The sequence below is a fragment of the Linepithema humile genome, chromosome 2 (assembly GCF_040581485.1).
Source record: "Linepithema humile isolate Giens D197 chromosome 2, Lhum_UNIL_v1.0, whole genome shotgun sequence".
NCBI classification, from domain to species: domain Eukaryota; kingdom Metazoa; phylum Arthropoda; class Insecta; order Hymenoptera; family Formicidae; genus Linepithema; species Linepithema humile.
In genome coordinates, this window is record NC_090129.1 from 13,233,300 (window position 1) to 13,257,700 (window position 24,401).

The window sequence follows — 24,401 nt, forward strand, 5'->3', positions numbered from 1 at the left end:
TTAGTACAAAAATGGAAAATTAATATATACTGTAATATTAATCAATACATATCAATATATATATATATATATATATATATATATATATATATATATTGATATATATTGATTAATATTACAAATATATATCATATATATTTTTCCATTTTTGTACTAATATATTTTTACCACAGAGATATAAATAATAAAATTTGAAAATCCGTGGAGAACCAGAGATTTCTCGTTGAAATGTGTAGACATTCCGTATACTTTCTATATATTTTTTTAAATGATAAATGTACCAACAACAGTAATTTTTAATAACACACTATTATTGAAAATCTATTGCTATTTCTATGAAAAACCGGAAAAGAGGATTGTATCTTCGGATAGTGTTATACATATATATACACACACTTAAAAAATAAAGTTGTATTTAACATACTATCATACTATCTAATATTTCTTTAAAACTTAAAAAAAGCGTTTCTTTGGCACACGCCAATCTTTGGGTTTCAAAAAAAAAAATAAAAAAAAAACAATAATAAAAACATAACCCATAAACAGTATAAATTAAAAATACAAATAATAATTGGTTATTGCTCTTCCTTAATTAAATTAAAAATCGTTTTAATATATATAGCCAATAGAGCAAGAGCTGGATCGATTTGCTCAAAAATTCCTTTTATTTATAAATTTCTACAGACGTTTCGGCCAAGGTACGTGGCCATCTTCAGTGTAATACAAATTATAAAATTTAGTACATGATTAGAGAAGCGTTGGTACTATTTTTTGACTAAGGAAACGCATCCTATTAAAGTGAAAAAACCAAAATTAGGGGTATTCTCACGGCTCAAACAAGTTGTAGAAAAAAATTATATAAATACCTCTGATAAACGTGTAGTACAATGTGGTTAGTAAAGTTATATACGTGTGAGGCCACGGACCGTCTAACTTGCAAATTAGAAAAAATAAACTAGATTGAAAGAAATTATAAAAAATTAGATAAAACAAAAATATGAAATCATAAAAATATAAAAATAAATTAATTTTGAATATCAATACCTTAACGGTTCGTCACTACTATGTAAAAGCAATTAAAACTATGACATGTGTCCACGGCTGTGAGTGGGACTCGACTGGTAAGGATGTAGGATGGAAAGGAAAGAGGGGATAGGTAAACGAAAACTACAGGGTAGGGAATTTTTTGAGTATTGGAAGATATGTATCCGGTAATGATTCTGTGTCCTCCTGTTTGTTCAGTCCTGTATTCTGTCTTTTTATATGTAGCATTTCGGAAGTTAATCTTTTACTGTAACAAGGTTCTCTGTCTAATATATCAATTTCGTCCCATTTGAAGTCATGATTAAAATCCATTCTGTGGCACGAAATTACTGAGGGGGAGCCTGATTTTTTATTAATATCCGTTCTGTGTTCTTTTATTCTAGTCCGTAATTGTCTTTTTGTCTGTCCTACGTACGTAGCGTCACAGTCTCGGCAAGAAATCTTATACACAATATCACATTGGTTCATCCTATCTAGAGAGTCTTTTCCAGTTTTTATAAATTTGTTCAATTTATTGTCACACGAAAAGGCCAACATACTGTCGTTATTTTTTGAGATTTGAATAAATTGTTCCGATAAATTTTTTACATATGGCACCGTAAAAATCTTTCTTTTGTTATTATTATTCGTATTTGCGTTGTTATTGTCTTTTTTGTTAAAATTTTTGTGTATATAAAATTTTATTCTATTTTTAATAGTTAAAAAAATAAAATCTAAAGGATAACTATTGTTTAATAAGATAGTTATTATGTCTTCTAAATTCTTTTTTTGAAATTGTGGATGGGATAACATTAGTACCCTATCAACCATGCCAATAATAACTCCTTTTTTGTGTGTTAAAGGGTGGTGTGAATGGAAGTTTAAATATTTTCCCGAGTATGTAGATTTATGAAAAATGTCAAAAATAATGTTCGAGTTGTCATTAATAATTAAAACGTTGAGAAAATTAATCTGATTTTTATTATTAACTTCCAGTGTGAATTGTAATCTTGGGTGTATAGAATTGAAAATGGAAAATGTTTCATTTATAAGGTTGTTAGGGACTGCAATGAGGATGTCGTCAACATATCTGTAATAAAAAGACGGAGTACACGGTAAACGTTCTATGGCTAAACATTCTAAGTCTTGCAGAATAATATCCGCTATGATGGGGGATAATGGAGAGCCCATTGGTGTACCACACACACACACACACACACACACACACACAAAAACTTGTTTGTACATTTTTTTATTGAACTTAAAAAACGTGGAATTCAGAATGAGAGAGATACCCATAACCAGTTCATTGAGTGGTATGGAAGTATGACCCTTTATCTGACTCCACCATTTTTTTATGCTATCGGCCGTATTTTCAATCGGTACATTGGTGAACAAAGAAACATCTAGTGAAGCAATGCAAGTATCAGGATTGATATGTTTTCCATTGAGTTTTTTGACTAAGCTAAAACTGTTTTTTATGTAACTGTTTGGTTTTTTTAAACTATTGTACAGTAATTCATGTATGTATTTGGCTAAATTGTAAATAGGGCTGTTAATAGAAGAAACTATTAGTCTCAGTGGAAAACCAGTTTTGTGTATCTTTGGTAGACCATAAGCTCTCGGTAAAATCCCGTCAGTTTTTAATAAATAAAAATATGTGTGCTTATCGATATAGCCCCTTCCCTTCCATCTTAAAAGTAGAGTCCGCACGTTTTCGGTTAATTTTCTGGTTGGGTCCCTCTCAACTATGTGATAAGTATCTGTGTCTGAAAGAATATCTTCCATTTTGTTAATATAATCCTTTTTGTTTAAAGCAACCGTGACGTTTCCCTTATCAGCTCTTGTGAAAATAACATCCGGATTATTATTTATGAATTTCTTTATTATTTTGAGCCAAGACCCAATCAGAAAATCGATGTTATTACCCGAGATCACAAAATTATCGATAATCGACGTAGCCTTATTCCTTACAGAACACTGAGTTTCTTTATCATATCTTTCTATGTTTCTTTCTATGTTTTTGATGAATTCGAATGAGATTTGTTTTTTGTTAGTTACCGGTAAATTGAATCTATCGCCCAACTGTAAAAGCAGAGATACTTCATTTGGAATCGTAAAATTAGAAATGTTAAAAAACCAATTATCGCGTATTATTTCGAAATCATTTGTGAATTTAAACTTATCAGGTGTGATGTTAATGGTAATATTTTCGTTGTTATTGTTATCTGTTTTTTCCAAAGACCAAACATCACCGATACGATCATCTGTTTTACTCTTGTGAAAGGAATAATTAATCGATTTTATCCTAGATTTCTTTTCATTGTTCTGCAGCGCAATAAGCCAATCGATCTTTCGATCCTGATCCCCAATTTTTTGGTGCAACAACCTTGTCACACGTCTTTCCTGACTAGTGAAAAATTCACAAGTCAAATTCATCGGTAACAAATCAGAAATACGTTTAAAGTTATTGTAAATATCGATTCTTAAGTGTTGTAAAAAGAGATAACCGTCGTTTAATTCCAAGCGTATAATTCTATTAGTCACATCTCTGTTTATATTTGTCAACCTTTTGAGTGAGTTCACATGGTATAGATGTAAATGTTTTGTAAGTGACCATTTAAGATGCGGAGGTATGATATTATAACGGATACATTTTTTTAAAAAACGGTGCCATTTACGGTGCCATTTACGGTGCCATATGTAAAAAATTTATCGGAACAATTTATTCAAATCTCAAAAAATAACGACAGTATGTTGGCCTTTTCGTGTGACAATAAATTGAACAAATTTATAAAAACTGGAAAAGACTCTCTAGATAGGATGAACCAATGTGATATTGTGTATAAGATTTCTTGCCGAGACTGTGACGCTACGTACGTAGGACAGACAAAAAGACAATTACGAACTAGAATAAAAGAACACAGAACAGATATTAATAAAAAATCAGGCTCCCCCTCAGTAAATTCGTGCCACAGAATGTGTTTAAAGTTAACGCTTTGAAATACATGACTCAAAGATTACCACAATGCGCCCCTGCATTCCCCTACCTAGTATTCGCCTCGGTAGAGGGCGTTTCTGTAGTATGCCTTCTTCTTTCGCGACGATCAGTGTGGTTTTCGATAAGAGTAAACTCAGTGGTTTTTATACGAAGCAGAAAGTGTGTCTCTGCACTCTGTTTCAGGGATTGACGGACTGACGAGTCCTCTATTAAGAAATATAGTTCGATTCAGACGAGCACGACTCATATTTCGTAATAAGGGGGCTTCTTTAAGATACAAGCGGACGCCATTTTCTTTTTCTGCTCTCTGGCTGCTACGCAGCGGATCTCTGGTGAGGATCACTCGTGCTGTTACACAACAAAGATCTCTTCCTGCACTCGTGCTGCTACACGGCAAGACTCTCGTGAGTATCTCTCTGGCTGCTACGCAGCAAGGCTCGTGTGAGCATCTCTCTGGTTGCTACGCAGCAAGGCTCGTGTGAGCATCTCTCTGGCTGCTACGCAACAAGGCTCTTGTGAGCATCTCTTGGGCTGCTACGCAGCAAGGCTCTTGTGAGCATCTCTCGGGCTGCTACGCAGAAAAAACTCTAGTGAGAAAAAAAGTGCTTTTACAAAGCTGATTTCTCACTTTTCTCAAAATTGTTCGTCTGAGGATCTGGGTTTATTCTCGTTCTGCAAAAATCAGTTTGCAGAACGGATCCGACAGACATTCATTGATATACAAAGTATAGATGTAATCGTTACACGATTACATCAACTTCTTTGCATCGATTTAAGAGTTTCTCTATATTCTTTAAGAGTAGATTTGTTTATTTACAGAATAAATTTATTTTCTTTTCTTTTTGTTTGTAAAGACCTTTTATAAAGTAAAAGGTCGATTACAATATTTAACCATTTAATTAAGTTTTATTTGCAGCTAAGATTACTTTAGTTTATTTTCTTTTGGTTTAGTTATATATATATATATATATATATATATATATATATATATATATATATATATATATTTATAGTTTATTTATCACTATTTTATATAACCATTTGAATAAATATTTACAGTGAAATTTTCAACTGTTTCCTGTCCTTCATAAACTGCCTATTGCTTATAGTTTAAGATTCTAAATTATTTTGTTTCAATTCTCTCTCTATTCTTATCTAACATTTTGGTCCTTCGAGCCGGATACAATAGGCAGTTTGAAAGATGAGGATCAGTCACATAGAAAATCGCTTAGAGCAACAGCTCACTCTCAAAGACTTGATTGCAAACTCAGTGGACAATCTTACAAAGATTGGTCATTCAAATGTCACGCCTCAGCGAGCACATGCTCGCCTATCTGCTCTTAAGGAAACTTGGGAGAAATTTTCTCTATTTCATGAAGCTATATGTTTAGCAATGACAAAGATAACTCAGGACAAAAAATCACAGTTGCATCAACATTCATATTTCTCTGAAAAATTATATTTTGTAACGCACGAGTTGTACGTCGAAGCTGTAGAGAAAATGAATTCATTTCTCGATCAAGACTCGGAAAGTAATAATGAAATACCGTCAGTTCAATCGTCATCTCACAGTTCTTCTTTCCCTGTTTTCTTTCATCATGCTCGACTTCCTCGCATTGACATTCCTAAATTTAATGGTTCTCCTTCAGAATGGTTATCTTTCAAGGACTTGTTTAGCTCTCTGATTTTAGCCAATCCAACATTATCTTTAGTCGAAAAATTACAATATCTAAAAACAAGTTTAATAGGATCTGCATCTCATTAATTGAAAAATACCACCCTCACTGCTGACAATTTTCAGAAGTCATGGGAAGCATTGATATCCTTTTATGAAAATAAAAGGCTCTTAGTAAATTCTGCATTATATTCTCTAATGGGTCTCAAACGCATGACGAAAGAATCTGCTTCTGAAATGGAACAGCTTTACACCAACATAACCCAAATTTATCGCACGCTTGAAACCTTGAAAAGGCCTGTCCAAACATGGGACGATGTTTTTGTTTTCATTGCCGTACAAAGGCTTGATCCGGATTCCGTAAAGGCATGGGAACATAATTTAGGCTCATCCAAGGAACCTCCGACTTGGAGCCAATTCACTGATTTCCTAGTAACGAGACTCCTCTCTCTTCAAGCTTTTGAAAAATCCAGAACAGGAAAAGCTTCCACTTCTTCACATCCAACTGCGAAATCTCATTTTAGCGGAAAAGCTAAAGTAAATCATTCTAACAAAATGAGTTCATGTCATTTATGCTCATCAAATCATTATATTGCAAACTGTCCCCAATATAGTTCAAAAACAGTAGAACAACGTTTAGCTATTATTACTAAAAACAAGCTTTGTTACAATTGTCTCGGAAATCATCGAGTCTCAGCTTGCCGGGTAACAAAGCGTTGCCAAAAGTGCGGGCATAAGCATCATACAAGCATCCATCAAAAAAATAATGCTAATTATGCAGCTTCCAGTTATACAAAGTCCAAAGATTCTCCTGCAAAAGAAGTAAGCTCAAACGAAACTCATGTGCTTCACTCAATTAAAAACAATTCAATTAATTCCTGCGCTTTATTAGCTACTGCTCAAATTGTGGTTATTGCAAATAATGGAGAAAACATAAAGGCTAGAGCTTTGATTGATCAAGGTTCGGAGATATCTTTAATATCAGAACGTTTAGTACAACTTCTTTATCTCCCGAGAAGTTCTTCATCAATTTCATTAATTGGAGTGGGAAGAAAGAAAGCCAACAAGACAAACGGAACAACTCGCTTTACGTTAAGATCTCGTCATGATATTAATAATGAAATCTCCATATCAGCGCACATCTTACCAAAACTTACTTCGTCTATTCCAACCGTAAAAATTCAAAGGCACATGTGGCAACATTTAGAAGGACTTACACTCGCTGATTGTGATTACAGATATCCAGGATCTATTGACATAATTCTAGGAGCCGACGTTTACTCACAAATAATTGAAGACGGAATTGTTAAAGGAGACATACATTCACCAATTGCACAACGTACTATTTTCGGCTGGATTATTTCAGGTCCCGTTAACAATAATGCTTCGAAAAATTGTGTGCAAGGATATCACATTTCTATTGACAGAGAACTTCACGAACTTTTGCAACATTTCTGGAAGCTCGAGGAAGTCTCTTCATCTCCTACGTCATCATTATCCATCGAAGATCAAGCATGCGAAAACCATTATCAATCAACTCATTCACGGGATCCACAAGGAAAATACATAGTTAAACTGCCATTCAAACAACCTGTTTCTAAATTAGGAGATTCTCGTGCAAAAGCACTTCAGATTATCACTAATTTATCAAAGAAATTAGAGAAAGATCCACAGTATGCACAAGCTTATTCAGAGTTTTTAAGTGAATATGAGAAATTGGATCATATGCGATTAATACCTGATTCTCAACCTGAACCTAAGATAGCCTACTATCTTCCTCACCATGGAGTAGTAAGAGAGGCCAGTGTGACCACCAAACTTAGAGTGGTCTTTAATGGATCTAGTCGCACTACAACTGGAATTTCCTTGAATGATCTTCTTCATACTGGAAATAAACTTCAAAATGATGTATTTGACGTTTTAACTTGGTTCAGACAATTCCAGTATGTCTTTTCTACTGACATAGAAAAGATGTATAGACAAATTAAAGTTCATGAAGAAGATTGGAAGTTTCAACAAATTTTTTGGATAAATCAAGCGAAAGATCTTTTAACTTACCAGTTAACAACGGTAACATATGGATTGGCCTGTGCTCCCTTTTTAGCTTTACGCACAATCTCACAATTGCTCGAAGACGAAGGCTCTAAATTTCCATTGGCACTTTCTTCGCTATCTAAAGGAAGATATGTCGATGACATATTCGGAGGAGCTGATTCAATTCCACAAGCTGAGCTAATTGTCGAGGAGTTAAATTCTTTGTGCATGGCGGGTGGTTTTCCCTTGCAAAAATGGACAAGTAACCACCCAACCATCCTTAAGTCTATTTCTCCTGAGAAAAAAGCTAATTTAAATTCTATTCAATTCGAAAAATCAACAATGATTCACGTGTTAGGATTATGCTGGAATCCATCAACAGACACTTTTCATTTCTCTGTTACTTTATCTGTTCCAACTGCAATTACTAAACAAACAATTTTATCAACCATAGCTAAAGTGTTCGATCCACTCGGGCTTCTGTCCCCTATCACGATTACTGCAAAGATATTTATGCAAGAACTTTGGACTATCAAGGTCGGATGGGATGATCCACTGCCTCTTCCAACATCTAAAAAATGGATTGATTTCATCAAACTTCTGCAAGAGATACCAAAGTTGAGTTTCCCCCGATGGATCAGCTTGAATTCAGAACACAGTTTTGAAATTCATGGATTTTGTGATGCATCACAGAGAGCAATTTGCGCAACCGTTTACGTACGATCAACGGATCGCGAAGGAAAGATATCTACAAACTTATGTTCAAAGACAAAGGTTGCGCCATTAAAAAGGATGTCAATTCCGCGTCTTGAACTGTCAGGAGCAGTTCTATTAACAAATCTAGTTACTCGTATCTCACTCACTTTAGAGCTAAACGCCCCTGTTTTCTTGTGGACTGACTCAGCCGTTGTTTACACTTGGATAAATAATCACCCTTCTCGGTGGAAAGAGTTTGTACAAAACCGAGTGTGTCATATCCAGGAAACATTACTCCGAGCAATTTGGAAATTTATTCCTGGCGTAGACAACCCTGCTGATTGTGCTACTCGCGGTTTGACGCCTGCTCAATTAGATAAACACACGCTGTGGTGGTCTGGACCACATTAAATCGTTCAAGATTCTGCATTATGGCCTCAACAACCGCAGTCATTCTCTCAAAAAGAAAATTTAGAAGAACGCCCAAAGCAAGCCTTCGTTACTAATGTTCAATCTGAAGAAACCTGGAACATCATCTATAAATACTCTAGTCTTACCAAATTGATGCGCATTACTGCCTGGTGCAAACGAGTTGTATCTCGATTCAGAAAATCTCAAACTACAACCTTGACAACTCCTCTTTCTACTCAAGAACTAGAAGAAGCTAGACTTTATTGGATAAAAAGTAGTCAAAAATCATCATTTTCTCAAGAACTAAAAATCCTCTCTAAGGGAAATGCCTTGCCGCGTTCAAATCACCTTGTACGCCTTACTCCAGTTTTAGATTCCAATAAACTTCTACGCATAGGAGGCCGCCTTCAATCATCTCTTTTATCAGAAGATGCAAAACACCCGTTGATTTTGCCTAGGAATTCACCACTGACATCATTAATCATAGCTGATGCTCATCAACGGACAATGCATAGAGGTACTTAAATAACTTTATCATTTATTCGACAGACCTACTGGATTATTGGAGGACGAGCACCAGTTCGATCGTTTATTTTGAAATGCGTACGCTGCGCACGCTATAGACAAAGGCGAGCTCAACAAATTATGGGGCAACTCCCTCCTGAACGACTTACTCCAGCTCGTCCATTCTTACATTCTGGAGTTGATTATGCCGGTCCTCTTCACCTCAAGAACTGGAAAGGAAGAAACTCACGAACATACAAAGCATGGATCGCTCTCTTTGTGTGTCTTTCTACATCTGCTGTGCATCTCGAACTCGTCACGGATTGCAGTAGTGACGCATTTATTGCTGCCTATAAAAGGTTCACTTCCAGAAGAGGGATATGTGTAACCTTGATAAGTGACTGCGGAACTAATCTCAAAGGCGCTGATTTCGAATTACAGAATTTATTTTCTGCTTTCTCAAAGGAATTAAGCCAATTAGCTTCGCTTCTTGCCAACGACGGTACGCAGTGGAAATTCAATCCTCCCTCAGCACCGCATTTCGGTGGAAAATGGGAAGCTGGAGTTAAATCCGTCAAGTACCATCTTAGAAGAGTCATCGGAAATCAGTTACTTACTTACGAAGAAATGACTACCTTTCTAACTCAAGTTGAAGCAGTTCTTAATTCTCGACCTCTATGCCCTCTCACCGAAGATTCAAACGATCTTCAAGCTTTAACTCCGGCACACTTTCTTATTGGAGGTACATTAACAACAATTCCGGAACCTTCACTTGAAAATGTTAAAATTTCACATCTTTCTCGTTGGCAACTTACTAAGCAAATGCTTGACAGTTTTTGGTCGCATTGGTCTAAAGAATGCTTACAGCGTTATCTTTCTGTATATAAATGGAATCAAGAAACCAGTCCTTTGCAAAAAGATACTCTTGTTTTAGTCATTGACGAGCGATATCCTCCATCTAAATGGCCTCTAGGTAGGATCATTGCTTCTCACCCAGGTAAAGATGGAAAGGTACGAGTAGTTACTGTTTGCACTCAAACTTCCACTTTGAAACGACCAATTGTCAAGCTCTGTCCTCTTCCTGTACCCGTTACAGGCACATAGCTTATTCGTTAACATTTTGTTAACGAAGGCGGGCGGAATGTTTAAAGTTAACGCTTTGAAATACATGACTCAAAGATTACCACAATGCGCCCCTGCATTCCCCTACCTAGTATTCGCCTCGGTAGAGGGCGTTTCTGTAGTATGCCTTCTTCTTTCGCGACGATCAGTGTGGTTTTCGATAAGAGTAAACTCAGTGGTTTTTATACGAAGCAGAAAGTGTGTCTCTGCACTCTGTTTCAGGGATTGACGGACTGACGAGTCCTCTATTAAGAAATATAGTTCGATTCAGACGAGCACGACTCATATTTCGTAATAAGGGGGCTTCTTTAAGATATAAGCGGACGCCATCTTCTTTTTCTGCTCTCTGGCTGCTACGCAGCGGATCTCTGGTGAGGATCACTCGTGCTGTTACACAGCAAAGATCTCTTCCTGCACTCGTGCTGCTACGCAGCAAGGCTCTTGTGAGCATCTCTTGGGCTGCTACGCAGCAAGGCTCTTGTGAGCATCTCTCGGGCTGCTACGCAGAAAAAACTCTAGTGAGAAAAAAAGTGCTTTTACAAAGCTGATTTCTCACTTTTCTCAAAATTGTTCGTCTGAGGATCTGGGTTTATTCTCGTTCTGCAAAAATCAGTTTGCAGAACGGATCCGACAGACATTCATTGATATACAAAGTATAGATGTAATCGTTACACGATTACATCAACTTCTTTGCATCGATTTAAGAGTTTCTCTATATTCTTTAAGAGTAGATTTGTTTATTTACAGAATAAATTTATTTTCTTTTCTTTTTGTTTGTAAAGACCTTTTATAAAGTAAAAGGTCGATTACAATATTTAACCATTTAATTAAGTTTTATTTGCAGCTAAGATTACTTTAGTTTATTTTCTTTTGGTTTAGTTATATATATATATATATTTTGCGACGTGAACTAGCCTCGGAATCACGCCAGATCCGAGGGAGCACGCCCAATGGAAATCGGTACTCGAGGCATCGGCAATAACTGCTCGACTCGGTAACTTACGGTATCAGAAACAGATGCTTAATTCGGTAACTCGCGGTACTCCACGCTCGTCGGGAGCAAGGTAGCTCGCGAAATCGGCAATAACTGCACGATTCGGTAACTCGCGGTACTCCACACAATTCGGGAGCAAGGTAACTCACGCGATAACGGTAACCGGAAATGGGCGCCAGGTGCGAATAATCGCACCGCGGTATCGGTAACTTTAATAGTTCTCAAAATTTGCTCGGCCGCTCCCCGCTCAGTATGGCAGAGGGGCGCAGGTCTTTTACTTAACGTAGATATCTGGAGTGAGAGGTGAACACAAGGACAACTCAATCATTAATATTTAACAATGATGTATTTCCATGATTCGGTTACAAGGGTAAAGATGCGTAGATCGTTCGGCCTGAGCCGATACGGCGGAAATAGTCTAATACGGTAGTAAGGTAATTCGCTCAATCAATCGATAACGAGAACAAATTTCGGTAACCATATGAAATCTCGGAAACGCGATCACGATAATTCGCAGCTGATCCGACGATTTTCGACAAAACAAATGACTTGTATTACGACCATCCGATACGGCCGGTGAAGGCCAAATAAATATACTTTGAACGACGGTAGCCTAACGGCCAGAAATGAGATGTCGCGGAGCGGCTATTTTCGCGGGCTTTCACGTTTCTCGCCGAGACGCTAACGAGGCGGTAACAGCGGTCTCGCGGAGAACGCTCCCGAGCAAAATCCGTCCGCGGGCATCCGCCCACGGTACTTTCGGTACGGTGATAACGCGACAAAAAAACGGTAACAAAACGATATCGTAAGGAAGACTGTAGCAATTAATCAGTATCCTACAAAAAGAAACGGTAACGGAAAAACGGTAGCAATTAGTCAGTATTCTACAAAAAGAAACGGTAACGGGAAGACGGTACGGTAACGAAACGAACGGCAAACGAAACGGCAACGAGAAAGAGACTGTCGGCGCTTAACTCACGCAAGACGGAGAGACTTTTACGCGATATCCGGAGCCGGCTGGACACGCGGTAATTGAGCGTCAATACGCGCTCACGGTATCAAAATTCTCGGTTAGTTGTGTGAGAGACACTAAATACAAAACAGACTCACGCTACCAGCCATAACCGGACGGAACTCTACGGCTACCCGAGAGGCGGCTTACATCGAGTTGACGTCTTCGGCGTCTTCGGCGTCGTGGGGTTGAGTCCTCGTGTTCGTCCTCACGCACTCGCGGCACACCGAACAGTGACTCTTCTCGGCTCTGCCTCTAGGTCCTTCCAGATTCGCGTCGCCTTCCTGCGCATCCTGCCGATTTTCCGAAAAGGAGGGCCCCTGAGAACCGCCCACAGTTCATCCAGGGCGCCCCCTTCCGCTCACTGTGGTTTCCTCAAGTCTTTCGGCTGATAACGTGTCGGTAAGTCGATGTTCCCGGAAGAGACTGGTTAGGCTGGCCGGGCCATACTCCGGTCCTTCCGGGTGCAGCATCTTCGGGGTCCTCGAAGCCGTCTGCAGCCGGGCGAGGTCCGCTGCTGCGTGTCTTTGTGTTGCTTTTGACTTTGTGGCTGAAACCAAAGCGGAGTTAGATAGGGCTTGGATGGCGGAGGCGACGGAATCGCGGTACCTGACCTTTTTCGTGGGGTCACTAACGCGTGGCCCCTGCGGATGATCCCCCGGTGTCCGGCTTCCCTGGCGATGCTGTCTTCGCCCTGAGGCACAAAACACGCAACGCCGCCCGCACGGGGTCTCGCCTTACAACTCAAAAACGGTATTACGGTACAAAAACAGGAATTACAATACAAACGACGCGCAAAAATGGTGGAGTCTCGCGGGTTGCTCTCTCCACGCGAGGAGCAACACCAGGGCTCCTTGCTCCCTCGGCCGGGCTATCGCCCTTGTGACGGCGCTCGAAAAGCGTCACGTCACAACTCCCCCTTCCCAGAGGAGGACCGCGGGGTTTTCGGTCCCGACGAACGCCGGTGACCGCCCCTCCGGTAGCCTTACCTGTGTGTTCTCACTCCAAAACCGCAAAAACTCGACAGCCTCCCCAGTCGCTTCGTTTTTCCTCCCCCCCTGTCCCTTTCGGATTTCGCGTGCGACCCCCCCGGAAGTCTCTACGAATTTCCCGTCCACGCGAGAGTCACGGGGTGTTTCTCAGTTAACGGGAGGTTCACGCCTTACTACCAGGGGAGGGTGAGGAAGTAGACATGAGTCGGTTTGACGGGCTTTATTTGTGCGCTGTCAATGCAGCGACTGGTCGGTAACAACAACGAAGAGAAAAAAAAGTACAATCAACAGAATAAGGGAAAAAAACTATAACTATATAAAAAAAACTATAACTAAAAAAAACTATAACAAAAAACTATAATTATAAAAAAAAACTATACTAACTTAGCCTATGAGAAATACAAAAAAAGAAAAGTGAAAAGAAAAAAAAACAGCAAAAAAAACGAAAAAGTAAGAAGGACAAAGAAAAGAGAAGAAAAAAAAGAAAGAACAGGAAGAAAGAAAAAAAAGAAAGAAGAAGAAAAAAAAAATGTTGGGGTATGTGACCCCTGGGTCTTCACTGCGAGGAGGATTCCGACTGGCTTCGCCACGGCCATCCCTCGGAGCTGGTGGAGGTTTGCCGGGTCCTTCGCCCCCGGTCGCCTCGTCGTCTTCGCTCTCGCGGTCCCCGGGGCCCTGTGTAGGGCTCCGTCCGCCGATACGTGGGTCCGCAGCGCGGGCACGTGCGGACGGTCACGTCCCTCTCCCCGCAGCCAAAGCAAAAGCTCTGCATCCGGGGCAGGTCGCACTCCGGGTAGGCGTGCAGCTCGGAGAGACAGTTCCAGCAGCCTCCCGGATGCCGCAGGTTCTCCGCTGGAGGGGCCCCGTACCGCCGGGCTAGGTCCTCCCTCACCGTCTTAGTCGGCGGCGGCGGCGGCAGCCAGTCCTCCTGGACTGGTGCCGGTTGTCGGGCGCCCTCCTGGGCATCCGCTTGGGTGCCGACCTCGCAGGTCGGTCCCCGAGTCGTTTCCACCGCCGCGTCTCTCGTCTCTCGCGCCGGAGTTTGGGCTTCTGCGTCCCGGGTGGTAGGAGGCTCGGCCACTACGGCTCCCTCCTCCGTCCACCGCCAGCGGCGGGCCACCTCCATCGTGTCCCACAAGTCGTCCCAGAAACCGGGCTCGTGGCTGTGTATAAACCGCCATACACGACGGTGGCGGTGCCAGAAGGCGCGCGAGATCCGGCGTAATTCCTCGCCATCCATTACGTTGCGCTGCATCTATTGTTCGGGATCGGGAAGGCAATATGGTTTCAGGTCTTGTACGTGAATTTTTCCCGCGGGAGATCCGTCCAGCTGGACTAGCTCGTACACGACGGGCGAGATCACCCGCGAGATTTTCAAAGGGCCCTGGAACTTGTGTGCCAACTTCGCGGCTATATTCTGCGCCGCAGACGATAATACGTGCTGTCGCTTCAGCACCAAATCGCCGACCTCAAAACGTCTATCACGCCTGCGTAAATTATAACGGGAGGACTGCTTTTGAAACGCCTGGTCTAGGTTTTCCACAATCCATTCGCGCAATGACTGTAACTTCGTCATGCGCTTCCCCCAGTCCGCGGTATCTTTACTCTCAATTTCGGTAACCTCATTATCGCGACGCCTTAGCGATTGCACCGGCTCCAACTCCCTTCCTAAATTGAGGAACGCAGGAGATGTCCCTAAGGACGAATGAAACGCGGTGTTGTATGCGAAACGAAATTCGGACAAATGTTCGTCCCACTCGCGGTGGTCCTTCTCTATGAACGAAATGACCATCGTCTTAAGAATGCGGTTTACTCGCTCTACGGGATTAGCCTGAGGATGGTAGGGCGGTACCGTGGTGTGCGTAATATTACGCCCTTCGGCAAACGCCTTCATCGTTTTATTGATAAATTTGGTACCGTTATCCGTCAATAAAAATTTCGGAGCGCCCCACCGAGAGATTACTAAATCTTCGAGGGCCTCTTTAATTTTGATTCCGGTAGCCGATCTGAGTGCCTTGCACTCCATCCATTTTGTGAACAAATCCTGAATAACGAGAATGTACTGAAATCCCGATTTACTACGCGGCAATGGTCCTATGATATCGGCAGCTACGGTTTTCCATGGGCCGTCCGCAATTCGGCGACCCATGAGACCTGCGGGACCCGTTTGTTCGACCTTGGTGCGCTGGCAAATATCACACGCTCGCACGTAATCGGTAACATCCCGAAACAAATTCGGCCAGAAATAAGAAACGGCGATACGCTGATAAGTTTTTTCTACGCCCAGGTGACCTGCCTGCGGCGCGTCGTGCGAGTCTTTTAAGGCTTCTCGGCGCAATTCTTTCGGTAGGACTAATTTCCACCGGTCGAGGTCTTCGACTATCTCGAAAATCACGCGTTTCGGCCTCAAAAAGTACAATTGCCCGTCCACGACCTTCCATTGCGTGTATTTACTCGGACTTGATATCACCTCTTTATATCTTTTGCGGTACCACTCATCCTTTGTATCTATCCCCGGAGCGGTATCGGCAGCGGCAAGCGCGCCAGCGGTATCATTTTCGGTAACCAAATTAACGGTATCGGTAGCGGTATCGGTAACGGTATCTGAGTTTTCCACGGTAACCTGAGTTTCGAACATGCGAGAGAGTGCGTCAGGCACATGATGTAAGGCACCTTTCCTGTGAATTACCTCGTAATCGTACTCTAATAATTCGAGAGCCCATCGAGCTAATCTACCTGTTGGATTTTTCAAATTATGCAACCAGCGTAGACTGCTGTGATCGGTAACAACTGTGAATTTATAGCCTTCAAGATATGGTCTGAATTTCTTTATCGCCCAAACGACTGCTAAGCATTCTTGTTCGGTAACTGTGTATCTTGTTTCGGGGCCTGCCAGAGCTCGACTTGCGAAAGCTATTACCCTTTCTTCGCCATCGATATTCTGGGTCAAAACGGCACCTAATCCTACAGAACTAGCGTCAGTCTGCAATACGAAAGGTTCTTCGAAGTCTGGGCACGCAAGTGTTGGTGCGGTAACTAAATGGTCTCGAAGCTGATCGAAGGCGCGGACCTGATCACTCCCCCATTCCCAGCGCTTGCCTTTTTTCAAAAGGCGTGTCAATGGCTCGCTAAGAGTGGCAAATTGTGGAATAAATCGTCGATACCAGGACGACATGCCTAAAAATCGGCGCACTTGCTTGATATTTAGCGGCGCGGGATATTCGAGGATCGGTCGCGTCTTTTCAGGGTCGACCATTAGCCCTTCTTTTTGCACGAGAAATCCCAAATATCGCACCTGAGCACGGCAAAATTCACATTTGTCGGGATTCACGGTAAGACCGGCAGCGGTAATTCTATCCAATACTTTATTCAGCCAGATCATATGTTCCTCAAACGTAGGCGTTACTATCACAATGTCATCGAGATATGCAAACGCAAAAGGTTCCATTTCGGGGCCTATCAACCGATCTAACAACCGTTGAAAGGTTGCGGGAGCCCCCGTTAAACCGTACGGCATCCGCGTAAATTGATAGAGTCCTTTACCCGGAACACTAAACGCGGTAATTTCTCGGCTTTCCTTAGCCAACGGTACCTGAAAATATGCCTGACTCAAATCTATAGTCGAAATGTAACGGGCTGATCGCAATTTGTCCAGAATTCCCGCCATGTTCGGTAACGGATATGCATCTTTCTTCGATAAACTATTCACCTTTCGAAAATCTAAGCAGAATCGGTACTTGCCATTCGGTTTTTTGACCATAACCACCGGATTCGACCATTCGCTAAACGAAGGTTCTATTATCCCAGCGTCTAACATTTTGTCTACTTCCGAACGGATGGCTTCTTGGACCTTAGGCGACACTAAATAACAACGCTGCTTCACGGGCGGATTACTGCCTACATCGATCTTATGTTCTGTGAGGCTTGTAATACCGGGATTCACAGACGGTTCCGGGAGGGTTTTCAAAAAGGTATCTAACGTATGCTCCTGTTTTGACGTTAATTCCGTCAATCCATAATATGAGCCTTCACGAGAAATTCGGTTGGTAGCGAGACGGTAACGAACGGTTGGATTTTGCGCAAAATACCATTCACCTGTTGCGAAATCTAACCCTATACCAAATTTCGTTAAGAAATCCACCCCCAAAATGCAGGGTACTGCCAACGTCGGCAATAATGCAACGGTAACCTCACGACACTGACCTTCTAATACTAACGGTAACTTGATTTCTTCGTGAATGTTTGCGATCTGTCCATTCGCTGTGCGAATTTGTATTCCTCTCCCCTTAGAAGTCACGAGTCCTAACGTACGAATAATTTTTATTCCCTCTCGACCGAGTAAGGTTCGATTGGCTCCGGAGTCCACGAGGGCCGAAAGTGTATAATTGTCGATACGGATCGTAAAATATCGCAGGGGCGGCAATTCGTCTCGCTCGAACGTAACGTATGAATGTATTAGCGTTTCGGTATCTGTCAATCTAGCTCGGGTCTCTCCCTGTGGATCCGGAGTCGTAGGGACCCTACCTACTGGCTCCGGTCCGCGTTTCCCGCACACGTAGGGCAGGTTCTGACGGTAACGTTCGGTTTGCCACACCGGTAACAATACATACGGCGCTGCTCGGTACATTCGCGTGCGCAATGTCCGAGTTTAGTGCAGTTCCAGCATTTAACATTGCTGGCCGCAGCGGTAGCGGAAACGGTAACGTTAGTTGACGAATCGGAAGCGGTATCGGTAGAGGTATCCTTATCGGTATCAGCCTTCGCCTTATTCGCGGTTTTGGCCTTCTTTTTCTTCTCCTTTTTAGTGGAGGCAGCGGTAGCAACGGTAACAGGGTTTTTCGGTTTTCCTTTCGGAGCGCGGTACGCTAAGTCCGGGAAAATAGATTGTTCCGGCGGTAACGGGGGTCGGTAATTTTGTTCCGCAAGGTAGCTTCTTTCTACGCGGCTCGCTAGATATTCCAAGGTGGAAAAATCTCCGAATTCTTGCCGGCGGATCGCGATTTGCAGACGCGGTAACATATTGCGGTGCGCGAAATTAAGCTGTTCCGCTAAGGGCCAGGGGGGCGTCATTCTATTTAATAACGCGCGTAAGCACGTTAGGTAATCGGCAGCTGTCTCGTGCTCCCCCTGGGTACGCCTGAAAATTTCGTCACGCAGCGCGTACTGAAAATCGGGATCCCCGAATCGCGCTCTCCATCCAGCCTCAAAATCATCCCAATTTCGCCAATTTGCGCTCTCTAGCCTCACCCAATAAAGCGCCATGTCCGATAAGAACAGCGGTAAACACTTAAATAAATCCGAATCCGATATCGGCACGATCGCACGAGCTTCTTTCAAGAGACACGGTAGTGTCTCGCGCCAAGTTCACGCGTAGCGCAAGACCGACCGTGTCTCTTTACGCGAGACCGAAAGTTGAGACGAGCCGAGATTATCGGATCTCAGTAATGCCTGAGCCGATCGATTTAAAAATAGGCTCAATCGATAGCGCTTACCCAAAATATATAATAAAAGTATGCTTGTTTTTGCTCTATATGCTGTATAAATAAAGATATTAAAGTCTAAAGTCGAAATGTCATGAAAACTATGAAAATTATTTCAGTCGTCTGGGATGTACTTTATAAATTCTTGCCGATAGATGGCTAGTATCTCAGATGTACACATATCGGCATGTATCGCCGGCAACGCATGCGCAAGCCATGTACATGCGAAGCGCGGAGCTCACATGTACAATGTGACTTGCGCATATATGCGGTAATCCTTTCATTCCTGCTGCTGCTGCTGCTGTTTGTGTCTCAAATCTGGCCACACAGCGGTATACGTGTGTGAAATAAAATATGTGTAATACTCCTACATTGCTGATTGTGCTTGAGAATTTTGAAAAATATTACGGTGCGGATGATATTTGTTTCTCACTTTAGAGCAGACTCTGTGCGTTGTGCGCAAGCGTTGTACCTATACATATATCCCGTACGCAGGCTACAGACGTCGCGCACGTGCAGAACGGCCAAATCGTGGTAATATAATGTAATATCTGCTAGTTTCTATTTTTCATTGTCAGTATAAATTGTGAACATGTTAAAAATAATTATATGTAGTATATTGTTTTTAAATAACTAATCAAATGAATAATACGTACTAACATATTTAATTAATTATCTAACTCATGTACTCAATGTATTTGAATATCGTTTTTGAAAGCCACTTATAAATTGCAAATTGAATTTAACTATGTAATACGAGTTTGTAATTCTATTTATACCAACTATAATTAAATTATTTATTAAACTGAAAGAGATGATAATAGGTCAGGGCCTAATAGAGACTAAATGAAATAGATAATTATAAACGTTGTAATATATACAGGGTGTCCCATTTAACTTGAGACAACTAAATATTTCGAAAAATAAGCATTGTACGAAAAAATGTCCCAAATAAACTTTTAATATTATTAAGGGGAACGTCTGCCTGTGTAAAAATTAACCTGCCGCCACCGCTCCTTGGGGGTGGGGCAAGTGGCAACTTTGAAATTTTAAATAGGAACCCCTATTTTTTATTGCAGATTCGAATTTCTTGGAAAAAAATACGTAAGTTTTGTCCGAGACATTTTTTCGAATCGTGATAGATGGCGCTGTAATCAGTGAAAATTAGTTTTTGCCATTTTCTCTCACCATCGGGGTGCTTTATTTCGGTGAGTCCCCTCGCCTCTCACTATTCAATTACAATAAATGCTCGAAATGATGACTTTCCATTTCGATGCATTTATTAACTCGAGCTTGGAATGCTTGTACACATGTAGAAAGTGTATCTGGCGTTATTTGTGCGCAAGCATATCTAATACGTTCCACCATGTTTTCTCGAGTATTTGGTACTTTTGTATACACTTTCTCTTTAAGGTAACATAAAATTATTTCAACTTTCTTCTCTAAAGATAAATAATCCATTATTTATTTACTGACATAAAGAACGCGTCCGTAAAAAAACAAGTAGCTAGCGTACGTATTACTGAAATTTACTTGACTTGAAATTTAAAGAATCCAGTTATTGAAGAATTGTTCTGACTTAATTTCTTTCATTTATTTTGTTTCTCCTTTTCAGTATTTTCAGTATTTCAGAAATTTACTACATTTGTAGATGCCTCATAGTTTTGGTACGCTAGCTACTTGTTTTTTTACGGACGCGTTCTTTATTTCAGCCATTATTAAATAAATAATGGATTATTTATCTTTAGAGAAGAAAGTTGAAATAATTTTGAAAGTTGAAATAATTTTACCTTAAAGAAAAAGAGTATACAAAAATACCAAATACTCGAGAAAACATGGTGGAACGTATTAGATATGCTTGCGCACAAATAACGCCAGATACACTTTCTACATGTGTACAAGCATTCCAAGCTCGAGTTAATAAATGCATCAAAATGGAAAGTCATCATTTCGAGCATTTATTGTAATTGAATAGTGAGAGGCGAGGGGACTCACCGAAATAAAGCACCCCGATGGTGAGAGAAAATGGCAAAAACTAATTTTCACTGATTACAGCGCCATCTATCACGATTCGAAAAAATGTCTCGGACAAAACTTACGTATTTTTTTCCGAGGAATCCGAATCTGTAATAAAAAAATGGAGGTTCTTATTTGAAATTTTAAAGTTGCCACCCGCCCCACCCCCAAGGGGCGGTGGGGGCGGGTTAATTTTTATACAGCCAGACGTCCCCCTTGATAATATTAAAAATTTATTTGGGACATTTTTTCGTACAATGCTTATTTTTCGAAATATTTAGTTGTCTCAAGTTAAATGGGACACCCTGCATAGAGAAGAAAATGATTGGATTGAAGCTGATGATGCTTCAATTAGAAAAACACAATGGCCTAGAAACAATATGATACTTACAGAATTTTGTATTTTTGTAACTTAATTAATTAAAGAGGACCGTCGTATGCTGTATACTGAAAGTACGACTGGGGTGATAATGGGCCGTCTTTAGCAAAATCTAACTGATATTTCATTATTTTAGCTTTAAAAAACACTGTCGTATATATATCATTAAAAAAAAATATCTATCAATTACCTTTTTTAAAAAAAAAGGTAAAATAAAGGTGCCAAGTACACGCTCTGGTCACAATCAAAACAAATTACTAAAAAAAAGAAATAATATCTCAAAAAATAACCTTTTCAAAAAAAAAAGGTAAAAAAAAAGGCGCCAAGTACACGCTCTTGTCACAACCAAAACAAAACAGTATTGTTTTACATTTAAAAAAAATTGCCGTATATATTAAACCTATCAAAAAACCAGTCGTATATATTACCCTTTCAAAAAAAGCTGTCGTACATATTAAAACCTTTCAACAAGTAATGCTGTTGTGTATATTAAAACTATAAAAAAATATAATATCAGGAAATGACGCCAAGTGGGATTAAAGAACTATGAAAAAAGTTGTACACTATTTCTATAAAACTCTTCTATAAAACTTTTGTACATAAAGCTGTCGTATATATTAAAAAAAAAATCTAAAAAAATGCTGTCGTACATATATTATTATATTGCATACTATATTTCACCATATTTTACATATACTATACTATATATATTATATATATTATTACATATACTATACGATATATATTATTTATAATATTACATATACTATATATATTATAACAAATTAAACTCATAATTAAAAAAAGTAAAAAAAATATTAAAAAAATAAAAATATTTTAGTAAAAAAAAATTTTAAATATTAAAAAAATTTAATTAAAATAAAAAAATATTTATTAAAAAACACAAAAAAACTTGGCGTTGCTACAGTAAACTACATGTTAACTTACATGATGTCAACTTATTACATTATGTCAATTAATCGTCAATTGTTATATTATTACGAATTTTTTTGCTTTATAATATTTTGAGGTGTAGCAACGCCAAGTTTTTTTGCGTTTTTTAATAAATATTTTTTTATTTTAATTAAATTTTTTTAATATTTAAAATTTTTTTTTACTAAAATATTTTTATTTTTTTAATATTTTTTTTACTTTTTTTAATTATGAGTTTAATTTGTTATAATATATATAGTATATGTAATATTATAAATAATATATATCGTATAGTATATGTAATAATATATATAATATATATAGTATAGTATATGTAAAATATGGTGAAATATAGTATGCAATATAATAATATATGTACGACAGCATTTTTTTAGATTTTTTTTTTAATATATACGACAGCTTTATGTACAAAAGTTTTATAGAAGAGTTTTATAGAAATAGTGTACAACTTTTTTCATAGTTCTTTAATCCCACTTGGCGTCATTTCCTGATATTATATTTTTTTATAGTTTTAATATACACAACAGCATTACTTGTTGAAAGGTTTTAATATGTACGACAGCTTTTTTTGAAAGGGTAATATATACGACTGGTTTTTTGATAGGTTTAATATATACGGCAATTTTTTTTAAATGTAAAACAATACTGTTTTGTTTTGGTTGTGACAAGAGCGTGTACTTGGCGCCTTTTTTTTTACCTTTTTTTTTTGAAAAGGTTATTTTTTTTATCCTTAACAGGAATGCTTCCGCGTCGCTACCCCGTTTTCCCGAAAACTGTAGGTTCCACTTACGCATCAAATTATACGCCTCCGCAGTGGACGCGCGTGACGGACGCGGTTCGTATATTTGCGGGGGAACCTCCGGAATTTTCGGGGGACGCGTAGGATAAGCTCCTCCCACCGCGGCATCCTCCTTTTCCCCCCCGAATGTGAAACGGGAGTGTCCCGGGTAAGTGGGGTCTTCCCTTCGGGGGGTGGATTCACCCGACATCGCGCCCTTGTCAAGTGACATCGCGGCGTCCTCAGCCGGGCTAAGTGCCGGAGACGGGGGAGACTTTTCCTGCTGAGCGTTCTCGTACCGCGTAAGTCGCGCTTGTAAAACCGGCAAAATTCCCTGGATACTTAATCCTCTATCCGATAAGTGTTGTCGCGCTTGTTCGATAGTCAGTTCGTAAATCCACTGATGAGGATTACTATCCTTCCTCATGTGGAGAAAGAAAAATTATCCGGTCCTATTCCCTAGACCCACTCGAATATTCGTAAAAAAAAACGCAGTCAAGACGCAAAACAACTTCCAAAAAAAATTATAATCTCAGTAAGGAACGGTACGAACGAGAAAGAAAGACGAGAAAGAAAAAAAACGACGCTAAATTGATTCGTACTAACCAAAAGTACTTAGTTACCGAACGAGAATTCGCCACAAAAGAACGCAATACCGGAAAATGCACACGCAAAAACAACAAAAAAAAAGAAATCAACGATATATGATAGAAGAAAAGAACGAAAAAGAAAAGAAAGAAAAGAAAGAAAAAATAATTAACGCCACTAACAAGACGAGAGGAAATCGAAGATACGAACGAACACCAAAAATCGAAAGTAAGCTTAATTTATTACTCTCAACTGACTCACGAGACGATAATCGCCGACAAACGAAAAGGGACACGGAAAGAGAAAAGAAATCACGCCGAGAGCCGATTCTCGACGGCGTATTCCAAATCTCCACGAAATTTCAATAAGTCTCCCGAAAGGAAAAAAAAAAATAATGATAACACCGCTACACTTGCGCGGTCTCACTGCAATTAAGCTTCACATACGCCTTCCTTGTTATCCGTACGCGAGAAGACATAAAAGAGAAAAGGACATACAGAGAAAAGGAACGAGAAAAAGAAATGAAAAGGAAATTAATAACGGTAGCTTAATTCAAGATAAAAACAACACACGAAAGTGACCGTATGCCCGAGTAACCGACACGAGAAAAAAAAAGAAATCATAAACACAATTGATACGGTAACGAATAAATACGAGAAACAAACAATTTCAAACGACACGAAAACTGTACGTTTTAACGACTTTGATACGCCAAATCAGCCAAATTCAATGCGAGTCCGTT

At 39.8% G+C, this 24,401-nt stretch overlaps 2 protein-coding genes across 2 annotated transcripts; both read left to right on the forward strand.

Annotated features, from left to right (window-relative positions):
- The first annotated feature begins 5,897 nt into the window (after nt 1-5,897).
- On the forward strand, nt 5,898-8,840 carry LOC136997837 (uncharacterized). Its single transcript, XM_067349233.1, has one exon. It carries the CDS (start codon nt 5,898-5,900, stop codon nt 8,838-8,840), a length of 2,943 nt encoding a protein of 980 aa, XP_067205334.1.
- A 645-nt stretch (nt 8,841-9,485) lies between these two features.
- LOC136997838 (uncharacterized) lies at nt 9,486-10,448 on the forward strand. The gene has a single exon (XM_067349234.1). The coding sequence runs from the start codon at nt 9,486-9,488 to the stop codon at nt 10,446-10,448; it is 963 nt and encodes a 320-aa protein (XP_067205335.1).
- Nucleotides 10,449-24,401: the final 13,953 nt, after the last annotated feature.